This window comes from Sapajus apella, unplaced genomic scaffold, assembly GCF_009761245.1.
Source record: "Sapajus apella isolate SASKATOON/1434 unplaced genomic scaffold, GSC_monkey_1.0 scaffold33, whole genome shotgun sequence".
In the NCBI taxonomy this organism is placed as follows: Eukaryota; Metazoa; Chordata; class Mammalia; order Primates; family Cebidae; genus Sapajus; species Sapajus apella.
In genome coordinates, this window is record NW_022436973.1 from 18,175,125 (window position 1) to 18,188,533 (window position 13,409).

Here is a 13,409-nt window from a genome sequence, read left to right on the forward strand (position 1 = left end):
ATTGTGCAGAAGCCCTCAATTTCATGGAATACCGTATTTCATGGATGCCCCATTTGGTTCATAAGCTCTTTGTGCAGGATTGAAATGTGGAAGGAAAATGAGTGGGTAGCCCATTCTGGGTATCAAGCAAAGAGCACAGGCACAGATCATGTGGAAGAAGCAAACTTAGGCAAAACCTAACCAAGAGTGCTTTTATATGGATATTCCTCTAAGTCCTCTAAGTCCTTAACGTTTGACTTATTCCTTTGTCCTTTTTAATGTGACAGATACCTAATCACCTTATGCTGCCTCCCCAGCCCCAACTTTGGTGTTCTTTGGCAGATAGTGACTTTGATGTTCTTTGGCAGATAGCCTGCAAATGAAATTTCAAAGGCTAAGCATATAATGTTTGCTCACTTGATGTAAGCAACAGAGGACTAAATCTGAACTTTGGCAAAAGTCTATTAATAATTGACAAATAACAGAACAGTGAGGATGTAGAAGGCAATACATTAAAAAAAAAAAAAAAAAAACCCAACATCTGGGATCCAATAACCTGTGAAAATGCTACCCCGGCTAGTTTGTATCAATGATTATGAACAACATGCTAAATCAGTACTTCCAAAGTCTATATATGACTATTACAGGTCTGGGGCAAATGATGAAGAAACTTTGGCTGATAATATTGCAGCATTTTCCAGGTAAGAAAATTCATTTTTTTAAATCATGTTTTAAAATTATACAAAGACTGTACCACAATAAGGTCTTCTAGTTTTACATTGGTGGTGTGGACTTATTTGTTCAGATTTGTGCTTAGTAGGGAGGGGAAATTTCTTGGGGCCGTAAGAAATCTTGGGTTTTCAAATTGTTGAAAAAAATATCCCAAGCCTGTGAATCTTGAACAGCTGACTGCAAAAGCCAACCCTATGTTACTGCACTTGGAAGTATGATAGCAATTTATTTAACTACATATAAAAATAGCAATAAATTCAGATGACTTTTCTTTTTCCTAGTATGACAGTGAGTGCTTATGTTTATGGTGTAGGAAACAACATTAAATGCCAGATAACCATCTTATCTGGATGAACCAGATTGGACTGCTGGCTCAAATGTTCTCTTCCTGCTGGCTTTTCGTGTTATCATTCATTTTGATTACTGTTGTCTAAACTTTCACTTTAGATTTCAATTTGTCTTATGTAGCATTAATCTTTCAACCTTGCTGTTACATCTCTACTTCAAAGCACTTCGTCTCTCTTCCCAAATTAGTTTTCTGTGGACTTTCATATTTCAAAGCACAAGATGGTGAGTGACATGGTTTATGTTTTCTGTTTATAGTAAAAACAATAAATAAAATCATTTCAAAGTTTTTTTTTTTTTTGCAATTACAAAAATAGTTTATTTGCTGGAGCAAGAGAGGGGAATCTTCACTCCAGTCCACTCTTTCAGTCTCATCCATCTAACATTATGGCTGTTAGTAAAGGCAATCAGTATTGTGGGTACTCATTGATGGTGATAATTTAAAGTCAAAAACGCAGAACTTATGCAGGGGGAGAGAATCTACCTTCCTCCCTGATTTCTTCTTTAGTCTACAACAAAATCACTCAAAATCAGTTTTCTATATTTAAATTAGGAGAAATAAAATTATCCTGACCAAGGTGGTCCCTGGTTGGCAGCACTGATTCACCCACAAATCCATGTAGAAGATGGAGAATGGCAGTGGGGTGAGGACAGGGCCTGTCCCCAAACCTTCCAAGCCTTGACTTTGTCTTAGGTTTCTCCTGGACCCCAAATGAGCTCAACAAATGCCAGGGAAGTCATGGGAAGGGAAGATGACTGAGAGTAGAGGAGCTTAGAATTCTGCACCATTATTTACTATTTTGGGCTCATTTAAAAGTTTCTGCTCTTGGAAGATGCCCCTTCTCAGGCCAATGTTAACTTTGTCCACCAAGTAATGTGATTTGCCTACGAGTGGTCTGAAAACACCTTAACCCAAATAGGTCATTACAACCAAGGAAACTTCAGACCCTTGACAGATTTATAGGGTTAGTGTCTCAGCATTGCCAGGACTCCAATGCTCAGGTGTCTATTTATTTCATTTATACGTAGCCTTCCTCACTTCTTAATTCCCTTTATCCCATGCTAGCTAATTAACCAGGAATAATTAGAAGTCTCCATGAGCTACGCTGTGTACTTCATGCTGAGGAAAAAGCAGTGAACCAGACGAAGTTTCTGTCTATAGGAGCTTACATTCCACTGGATGCATCAACCTCCAAAATGCCGTTGGGTTGAAATGATGCAAAATGGGCCCCAAATAGTTGGCCAAGTGGAGGTCTCAAAGAGGATACAAAGGGGTGCCCCAAAGCAGATGGATCACCTATGCAACCCTATAAATTGTAGAAACTTTGGGAGACATAGAAGGTTTGGTGACTTCTAAGTTGTAAACTGGATAAGTGCCTCATGCCGTATGTGAATTACATGGTATTCAAGTGAGTATCCCCATCCTATCTGTGTACCAAGTAACTTAGGGACAGGACACTGATAATGAAAATGAATTTGCAATGCCACCTTTTCCATGAACCTTGATCATTCTCTTTTGTTCAGCTTTAAACAAAACAAAACAAAAAAAACCCTATTGATTAACTTTCTTTGGAGGACAGCTGATGCTATTTTATTATCAACTGCTTGAGTTTTTATTGCAACAAATTTTAGGGGTTGTTACCTAGCTAATATCTCAATTCCTATTGTGTTGTGTCACTCGCTAGGTGACTCTTGATTCCTCACACTGTATCATGTAGCTGGTCATGTGAAACTAAGAAAAGATTTTCTGCCAGGGTTGTAGAGGCTTTGGGTTGATGGCATGAAGGAAATCAACCTGGAATTTCACATTCTGATTCTAATGAAAAGCGCAAAATACTCAAACCTCAGATAACCCATTGTGATACAAGGTCAGAGTATTTCCAACACATTTACAAAATTTATACACCTCCCTGTCTCACAAGTACAACAAAGTGTCATTCATAGTGACAACTTTTATTTCTTTGTACTCAGTTCTGGGGACATGGGCCACTCAATGTGACCCAGCAGTTGCTTGGAGATATTTCTGGATAAGACTTGAGACTCCAATATTACTGTGGCAGTAGAAAAAAAAGTTAAAAAGGACAAATAAATGGAACCACCCAGAAGAACAAAATTTTTTATTGTAGTTGTAACAAAACAGGGCAAATGTCGACTTGTTACATTTTTCATGGCCTGAATTGATTGGTGTTAATTTGAAGAACAGTAATTTGTTTCTCTTACACATTAATTAAAAGTGGCCTTTTCAACTATGGTCTTCACATTTGTTGTAGCTTTTTTTTTTTTGAAATTATCATTGATAGAAGTTAATTCAACAATTTGGACACTTAGAAGCCCTCATAATTTCAGAAAAGGAAACTCTTTTCTGTTGCATCACCTGTTGATACTAAAGACTGCATTATTTTCTTTTAAATAGCAGATGGGTAAAGTGATGTCATTGTCTCACTTTAATATTTGAGAAGTGATATAAACTTAGCAGTGACATTGTGTTCTCATAGGCATAAATGTTACAAAATCACTCAGCTAGTATCCACAAAAGGTGAATAAGGTGCTTTTGATTTATAGCTTTTAAGTGTTTAGAGTAAAAAATTAATATGGAGAAAATTAGAATGCAATATTATAGTATTACATAACTTATAAAACATTAATCCACTATGTTCAGTTGGTGTGATTCAGAAACAGCATGCAGTTATAAAGCTGGGTGAGGCATGAGTGTCTTCCTTCAACAGAGCAGTTACTTTGTGAGGAGTGTGGATATCAATTGATTTTTTTAATAAGTTAAATTTGAGGCCTTTGTTAGATGTTAAGGGTGGGTTAAAAGTCCTGTGAACAGATTCTCACCTTAACCCCACTTCCTTGACTCTGGCATCTCAATTTCTACCCTTTGAAAAAGGTTTATTATTCAGTTGGTTCAACAGTTTGCCAGTCGTCATATTCTTTTTCCAAAGTGGAGGCCCAGGAGAGCACAGTCCGAGGATATAGTGAGGTACTGTTTTATGTATGACTGAATGTAGGGTGGGGTTGGGCAAAGCTTGGAAAACTTCTAAGCTGACACAGTTGTTGTGATGACTATTTGAAAAGTATCAAAACGTGGAGGACTCTTTAGATAACATACATTTTCCCATTCCATTGATTTTATCTAAATTTACGTAGGAATTGCATTTTGTGCATTGGTTGACAAGCCTCTGTAACGTCCTTAGAACAGAAAATACTGTTTACGGAAAGAGCCCACAGTTATTAAAGTGACTGCGCCACCAAGCGGACAAGTGTAAAGCTGCTGTCTGGAGATTGAAGGATTGAGCCTTGCTTTACAAATGGGAATTTGACCTTTAAAAATGTCCCTTTTCACACACACACACACACACACACACACACACACACACACACACACACACACCCCTGCTGCCCTGCAGCTTTGTGTGTTCTTGTCATAAAGGCTTTCATTGTTTCTCTAGCTCTAAGTAAATATTAATGCCTTCCAAGGCTGGCATGCCAATGGCTGCTATTAAAATCGTTTCCTCTCATTCTAATAACAACACACTTAGAGATGATTGGTAATAAAAACTCTCTTTAAGGCTTCTGCTTCTCCCCCTTCCAAATGGAGATCAAAGAATCATGCTGTGAGGGTCCGTCGAGAAGAAAAGACTTTCAGCAACAGAGCATGTGGTGTGACATAAAACAATGACAATTATGATGTTCAAAGGAATAGCATAGAAATCACACAGTAAAACTTCTTTATTATGCTTTTCAGGGACTGGATGTTTTTACTTTATTATGTGAGGAAGGGTTAGATTACAGACCCTTAGCTATTCCACAAGGCAACATAAGGCAGAATTTCTTCTTCTGCTGCAGGAAATATACTACAATTAAGGGCTTTTTCTTTTTCTTCTTCTTCTTATTTTTTTTCTTTTTGTATTACTGCATTGCTGTATCATACTTCACTATATTTACTAAAAAGTCATGCTATCTCTGGAAGAAGAGCTAAATCTAGGTAATACTAGATGAATGCTGGTTAGACATGCATGTGTGCTTATACGACATGTTTATTATACAGATACATATTAGAAATAGGGCTGTAGTTTCTTCAGTTTTAATCAGTACTAATGAGGAGAATAATAAATCCAAACAAATAGGAGATATAAATTTGCCAGGAAGAAAGAGAACTAGTTCTCCTGTAAATTTTACTGGTAAATTTTTGGTTACTGATTTGTTGGTAATTTTCATTCCAACACAGAAGAATCACAGAAACAGTCATTTAAAATACTGTTCAGGACCCAAAAAAATTTTTAACCCCCAAATTGCAGTTTTTGTCAAATAACATTTTTGAGAAAAGTGTTCAATTAAACTAAAAATAAAAAACCCCTTACTTCTTCATTACACTTTAACGGATGCAGCAGATAGCTCAATGATTTTGAAGAAGCCAAATTATTATTTTAAAAGTAATTGCCTGAAGCTGCTGTTAATTACATAAAAAGAAGACAAATTAGACATAGCATATCTCCTTAAACTCTGATCTAAACTCTATGCACTTGTATACCATCTTGATCTTCAAGATTGGGGAAGTGAAATGTAAACTACGTTCACACAAGAACCTGTACGTGAATGTGTGTAGTGGCTTCATTTAGAATTGCCCCCCAAGCTAGCACTATTCCAAATGTCTTTTAGCTTGGGAATGATTAAACAAATGATAGTACCCCTGTATAATGGAATACTATTCATCATCCAAAAGGAACAAACTATTGATACATACAACAACATGAGAAACTCTCTAAGGCGTTATGTTAAGTGAAAGAAGCTAAACTCAAAAGACTACATACTGTATGATTCTGTTTACATGATATTCTTACAAAGCAAAATTATCGGGGCAAAGAAAAAATACATCAGTGGTTGTCAGGGGATTGAACTGGGGAGAGTTTCACTACAAAAGAAAATGGGGACATTTTTGGGAATGACTGAACTTTTCTAGATCTTGATTGTCATGGCAGTTACACCACCATATGCATTTGTCAAAATTTACAAAACTGTACACTAAAATGAGTGAATATTATTATATGTTAATTATACTTTAATAAATAATTGTGTGGAAAATTCATTGCCCTCTAATTGTTAACTTTCTATCCTAACAAACAGTAAAACTGCCTCTTTTCCATTAGCTTTATAAAGTCATTTGCTTGATGGAAAAAAATCCAATGGTATTTTTTCTTTTTAACCAAAATGTAATGTCAAAGTTCTGGTTATGTTTTTGAAATGCTAAAGCCCCCTATTTTTTTTTAAATTCTAGATGGAAGCTGTATCCAAGGATGCTCCGGAATGTTGCTGACACAGACCTGTCGACATCTGTTTTAGGACAGAGGGTCAGCATGCCAATATGCGTCGGGGCTACGGCCATGCAGCGCATGGCTCATGTGGACGGCGAGCTGGCCACTGTGCGAGGTAGGAGGAAGATTGTCACCCTAGAGACTGAAGGAGGCTAATGCTTATCGACTTCCTTCTCTGCATGCACCAAGCAAACGTGTCCCTTGATGTTTTTACATTCAGATACATTAAGCTCATACCATCAAAATGCTTGTTTAACTGTGCACATTTTCTCTCCCTGCATTGGTTTCCTCAGCTGTAAAATGGGGACAAAAATTGTACCTGCCTCATTGGGTTATGGTAAGGATTGAATGAGTTCAAGCACACTAAGTGCATGGCACAGAGTCGTGGCTCAGTAACTGTTGGTTATATTACGCGTATTAATAGTGACATCTGAGGAAATGGAGCTCTAACAAGTACACTCACCCAAGGTCACAGCCAGGTAGTAACAGAATTGGAATCCAGCCCCGTGGCTGCCTTATCTCCAAACCCTCATGCGTCCCCCCAAACCAAAGTGGCTCTCACAGCCAAAGAGCAAATGCAGCATTGTGGTTGGTTGTGTTTTCTTCCATGTGTTTTGGATCATGATTCTTTTTTATGGATGAGTTATATTCTAATAGAGCAGTTCCAGGTGCCTCAGGAGGGAGTGATGAGAAAATCAATTGTGATATAAATAAAATTCTTAAGAGAGCTAATTTATTAACTTTCCAGTTCTCTAGCAACTGTGAACATTTGAAAGGCTGTGCAGAGAGAAAAATCTCTCCAAATTCTGCTTCAGAAACTCATATAAAAGTTGGTAATGAATTTTTTTGATGATAAGCAGGGCAGAAAAAGCATGACTATATAATATTTTAAAACATTTTAGTTTTAAAAATTAAGGATCTTGTGAATTTACCTACCTTTTTGAAATGTCTGACATAAAATTCTGTCGGGGATATCAGAATTGCACAGTGAGGTTTTGCTGGACACACTTAGCAGTGAGAAGGACAAAAAAGGGAAAATACAAAATGGGTATATATTTATACAAAATGGGGATAATAAAGGCCCTTTCAGGCATGTAGCTCTAGGCCACAACCTCAGAACTAAGAAAACAAATGAACATCAAAAAGCTAAAACTGTAGTGCTCTTAAATCGCAATAAAAATAAAATGTAAATGATAAACTGAAATAAATGGAAAAAATATGAGCTTGTAAAAGGTTGATTTTTTTCCAGGTAAAAAGCCCTTATATTTGAAGAGCAAGAAAATACATTGCCCAAAGGGACAAAGAGAAATAAGTAAACAAAAGATATAAATAAGAAAGTTACAAATGGAGACATAAAATTGACCAACAAACACGTGAAAAATATTCAGTTTAATTAATAAGCAAAGGCATGTAAATTATGACCAACTATTTTATTTTCTGAATATCAAATTTTTATTTTAAGATCAGGTAGTATGATTAGGTAAGGGAGAAAACGTGCATTTTCAAACAGTGTTGAGACAAGTGTAAAGTGAAACAATCTTTCTAGAAAATAATTTGGCACTTTATATCAAAGCTCTAAAAATGTGAATCCCATGATGCTAAAAATTCTCTTCTAGGACTTCCAAAACAATAATTATGATTTTTGATGAAAAAAAATAGTTTCTGCAAGGATTTTCATGCCTCTTATTTTTAGTAGGAGAAAAATTAGAAAAAAATACCTAAACATCTCATAATTGGAAATAGGTTGTAAAAAATATGATGCATAAAAATGACATCGAATTAAAAAATAAATTATAGGAAGAGTACAATAACATAGAAAGATGTTTTAATTTAAAATGTTAGGAAATCAGATGCAAACAATAGTCAGGTCCTAAAACATATTTAGTTTCAAAGATCACAATTTACAAACGTTTACAAGTGATAAGAATACTTCTAACTTAATACTCCTTTGATTTTTGGCTCATTCTTATAAACTCGTCTTTGAATTATTTTGCAAGGAAGAGATGATAAAAATTAGATTTGAAAGAGGAGAGAAAAAAAGGCAAGGGACCATGAAGAGAATGGAAATAAAGAAAGGAAGCAGAGAAGGCAACAAGCAGAGCTCACTTGGTAAGGCACCCTGGAGCAAGCAAATTATTTTCACACATGTATTAGTTCCTTCTCACACTGCTGTAAAGATACACCTTGAGACTTAGTGATTTATTAAGGAAAGAGGTTTAATTGATTCACAGTTCTACATGGCTGGAGAGGCCTCAGGAAACTTACAATCATGGTGGAAAGCAAAGGGAAAGCAACAATCTTCTTCCCATGGCGGCAGGAGAGAGAAGTGTAAGCAGGGAAATGCCAGATGCTTATGAAACCATCTGCTCTTGTGAGAAATCACTCACTATCATGAGAGCAGCCTGGGAGAAACTGCCCCCACAATCCAATCACCTCCCACCAGGTATCTCCCTCAACACCTGGGGATGACAATTCAAGATGAGATTTGGATGGAGACACAAAGCCTAACCACAACACATATGACTTTATTTGATATTTGACAAGTGTTGCTGTCCCCATTTTGTGGGCAAGTAGCTTGAGTTCCAGAGAAAACAGTTTTTCACAGGTAATCAATGACAGATTTATTCTCCAAGTCATTTTTGATGGTTCCAAAACCAGTCTTTATTCTTCATGGAGTTGGGCTGGGAAGAAAGAGGAAAAGAAAGCTGAAAAGAAAGCTTCCTTAGAAACTATGATTTGACAGCATGAGTAGGACTATTTCCTCAAGAAGTAACCATAAAAGGATATTAAATGCCTATTATAGTCTTATCCTCTTAGATTTATTTAACACTTACAAAGCAATTATCATGTTCCAGACACTAGTCTAAGTATATTACAAGTATTACAGCATTGAAGCTTCAGAGCAGCCCAAATAAATAGGTCATATTATTAAACCTATTTTACACGGGAGAAACTGAGGCACATACCAGCTGAGTAACCTGTCCAGGAATGCACAGTTTATAAGTGATAGAGATGGGTTTCAGATCCAGGTATTCTGTCTCCAGAATCTGGGCTCCTCACCACTTTGCCTAACTCTTAATTTCAGAAAATCTTATGAAGTGTCATAAGGAGAAGACCACTGTGATCCCCTAGAAGAAATTAATTTATAGTTTTAGGAGCATGCAAAGCAGGCCTCTCAGGAGAGTAAGGTACACAATAGACATCTGGATAAGTTGGAACCAGCAGAACAAAGACAGGGTGGTGACATCGAGATCACAGAGGAACAGGAGAAGACAATGGAGTGTATACATGCTGCCATCAAAAATCTAAGATCCTCCTTTGGGTTCCTATCAGGGCAGTGTCTGCAGAGTTTCTATTCTGTATTTGCACTAGAAACCTCTCTCAAGGGTTTCTAAGCTTTCACCTATGTTTCAAAAACTACCTATAGGTTGTCTGTTCAATATTTAGGTATATCCAGAAAGTTGATGGTCATCAGCTTATGAGTACTCCTTGGCTGGTGTGTTTTGGTTGTGGGATAGTGGGTTACTTGCAAGGAAAGAATGAATGCCTGGAGTAGATGCTGCTGGTGCCCTGGAGGTATTCCCTTGTTGCTTCCCATTGCCATCAGACCTGCCACTTTTTGCCTGACATCTTTTCTTGCAACAGGAGCCCACAGATAGATGTGTTAGAAGTAGGGGAATGGGGGAGAGGGTTCCCTAGCTAATGATGTACAGCAGTAGGTGGATAAATACCCCGGCTTTCTTTGATCAGGGTAAGTGAAGCATTTTCTAATACGGTCACCCAGTGTTCCCTGGAAGGATTGAGCCCCAGTTGCCCACAGAAGTTACCTGCCCATGAACATGCCATCTTTTATTGGCTTCTTTCCCATTCTTCTCTCACTACCCCATTCCTTCGACTCACTGAGATCATTTCCAAATAAGATGACTTGCTCTCACATCTCTGTGTCATTTTTGGCTTCTGGAAGTATGCAAACCAGGATAATAGCTAACTGAAGGCTACAGATAGCCAGAGGAGAATTTAAGTAACAGTGTAAGAATATTCATATTAGGCAGAGAGTTATTTATGAAAACTCAGAAAATCCACATGGAATTATGAAGTTATTATTGGATTTATTCCATCATTCCAAGAAAGAATATGGAAATCCTCTCAAGCAAGCCAGTCCTTGGGAATATTGTGAAATCTGTGGAAGTTGTTGTGGAGGATCATTTTTTTGTCACCCTCCTAAATATCTGGCTGCTAAGCATTTCTGTTTCTGGGGACTTAGACTCTAGCAAGGAAGAGAAATAGGGGCCAGGTTTAGAGAACAGGGGTTAGTTATCCATCTCTCTGGAGAAGTGTCTCCCTCAGCATGGTCAGCGAGAGTAAGCGAAAACCACTGGTGGCCATAGCCAATGGTCTGACCTGAGTAATTAGAATCGGCCTCCAGTAAGTTCTAGGAATTGCTATGGCACCATAGTCTCACTTTCCCAGTTGACTCTCCAGATTTATTTAGAGTCTAACTTCAAGGGCCTTTCTGCCCTTCCTCTAGCAGCTGTGGAGCACATACACTTTGTTAACTGGGACAGAGGAATGAACTCTACTCTTTTACACTGCTGCATGGTTGTAGAGTGACCAATTAAGCTATACTTTTTTCATTTTCAAAATGATGATGAATACAAGGTTATCAAGTAAAACATAGAGGGCCAGTTATATTTGAATTTCAGATAAACAACAAATCATAGGTGTCCGGTATGTTTGCTCAATCTGGCAACCCTAGATGAATAAGAGCTCTTTCCTGAGGGAGTTTCTGTGAGGGTTCATGAAATAAATGCTAGAAAAGCTTACAGAAATGGGGCACACACTATCTGTATTTGACCCTCAGAGCCCAAAGTCCCCACATTCTTTATTTTTCACACACAAAAACTCACTTTTGGAAAAGTATATTCCACTTACATCTTAGTGGAAATAAAAATAGTTCTATTTCTTTCCTAAAAATATTTTTATTTTAAGCTTTATGTAGAAACCTTGGGGGAAAAAAGATGCCTTTAGGGGTCAGGCTTGTAATGTCAATGTCCAAAAAAAGATGAAATTGAAACAAACAAACAAAGCAATGCAAGCCCCTGGGTGGAGGCTGTAGCGAGCCTGAGATTGCATGTTCCATCAAAAGTGTGCGGCCGCAACTTAGTGCTTGATAACCCAAGGGAGCAGGGATGTGGAGCTGCCAAATCTTCCAAAATTTTAAGAGAAGCCAGAAACCTTGATTTCTACGTAAAATCTCCTGGTTTTTAAATGTGGGCAAATAAATCAAAATTCCCTGAAACACTGTTTGGGGCAACAATGTGTGGGCCAAAGTAAATACTTTTGTGGGCTACAAGTGTCCCCGGGGCCGTCCATCTGGGACATCTGATTTATGTGGAAATTTACCACGAACTAGTTTTGTTTCTTGTGGCAGGTCATTTTCACTCTCTAGGATTACGTTTCTTCATTGATAAACGGAACTACTTGAGCAAGACCAGTGGTTTGAATGCCATGTCCCAAGGGGGCTGGGGTTGTTCCCAGATATCTTACAGAACTTAGGTGTGACACTGACCATGCAGCTACTTGTGTTGTATATTGGCGTTCAAAAGACAAGTTCTTTAAATAAAGAGTTCTGCTGGTAAGAGAAAACAAACAAACAAATAAACACAAGAAAAAAACTTTCACAGTAAAAAAACTCCAAAAACAAAAACCCAGAAAATTGGCATAGAAGTGGATAATCTTTGCCTTTTTTTTTTTTTAGTATATAAATAAATGATTTTGATACCATTTCAAATTTTATCAAATGCAAAATGGGAGACAATTCAAAGTATAGAGTTACCTTTTCTTACACTTCTGAAATCTGTTCTTTATGTCAGCCCTGGAGGGTTTAGATGAGGCAGTGAACATTTGAGTGCTTTTGATTTCCATTTCTCAAAGTACATTCTTGGTCTATAGGAGAGGAACAACATATGTAACTATCTCTGACTATTGCTAAAAACACAAATATATGTTTAATAAATGCTGGATAAACTCAGAAAGTGATACCTCAAAGTCTTGTGAAAAATGATGATCACCAACCTTTATTGAGCAATTAATGGTGCCACACAATTTGATTTTATTATTTATTCATCTATCCTTACAGTCATCTATAAACCGAAGCTTAGAGAGGTTAAACTCTTTGCTCAGGTTATTAATCACTTAGGCAGTGCTGCCCATAACATCTTGGTCTGTTGCTGATACTTCCAAATGTCATTAACTGTAGCAAGATCCTAAGGCAAGAACTATGCCATCATCTTGAAATATTAATTGCAAACATCCTATGTTTTATTGTTTTATCTTTTTAACTTTGAGAAGATGAAATAAGCCACTGAAAGTGAAATTTATTAGGAAATATTGACTTCGTGCAAAATTTGGGAGCATAAAATATGGGTCATGAATTAAAATTGAACAAAGATTAAAATTCTAAGAAGTCTTTTAAAGTGAAAAAAACTGAAAAATACTGAATGAAGGGCAGTTTTTAATGCACTGTGTTATGAATAAAAAATCTAATTCAATAGATTACTTAATCAACATTTTAATAGTTGTAAATCTTATAATACTTGTTTTGTAAGTGTCTCTACTTTTAACGGCACATCCATTTGAAACTCCAGCAGATTCTTATTTATTTTTTTGAATTTTGTTATTTATATTCTTTAAAGAAAAATACAAAATTATTTCTACAAATATTTAACACATTGAAGGAAATAGCAATAATAAACATAAATGCTAACACATATGAAATAGGTGGTATCAGTAGGCTAAATTTTAGTCTTGCAGGATAAGTAGAACATCTTAAATATCTAATTAATAAAATGCTTACTATACTCTGGCGCTTTAAGAACATTATCATGGAAACCTCTTAGGTTTTATGCACAGTAACTACAATAAAATTTTCCTTCATCTTTCATGGAGCTACTTGAGATGTTTTTTTTCTCCTTTTAAAAATGAAAAATCAAAAAAAAAAAAAGAGAAAAAAGGATTAAATATTCATTTATCCTTTTG

At 36.6% G+C, this 13,409-nt stretch overlaps 1 protein-coding gene across 2 annotated transcripts in view; it reads left to right on the plus strand.

The window, feature by feature from the left end:
* Window positions 1-445: 445 nt before the first annotated feature.
* The window catches only part of HAO1 (hydroxyacid oxidase 1), a 50,341-nt gene continuing 37,377 nt past the window's right edge, over window positions 446-13,409 (plus strand). The window contains exons 1-2 of one of the 2 annotated variants that reach the window (XM_032295447.1): window positions 446-680; window positions 6,335-6,486. In XM_032295447.1, coding sequence (XP_032151338.1) covers window positions 544-680; window positions 6,335-6,486 — 289 coding nt within the window. In that variant the 5' untranslated portion in view covers window positions 446-543. The remainder of the gene's footprint in view (window positions 681-6,334; window positions 6,487-13,409) is intronic. The other variant, XM_032295449.1, reaches the window with a different exon arrangement.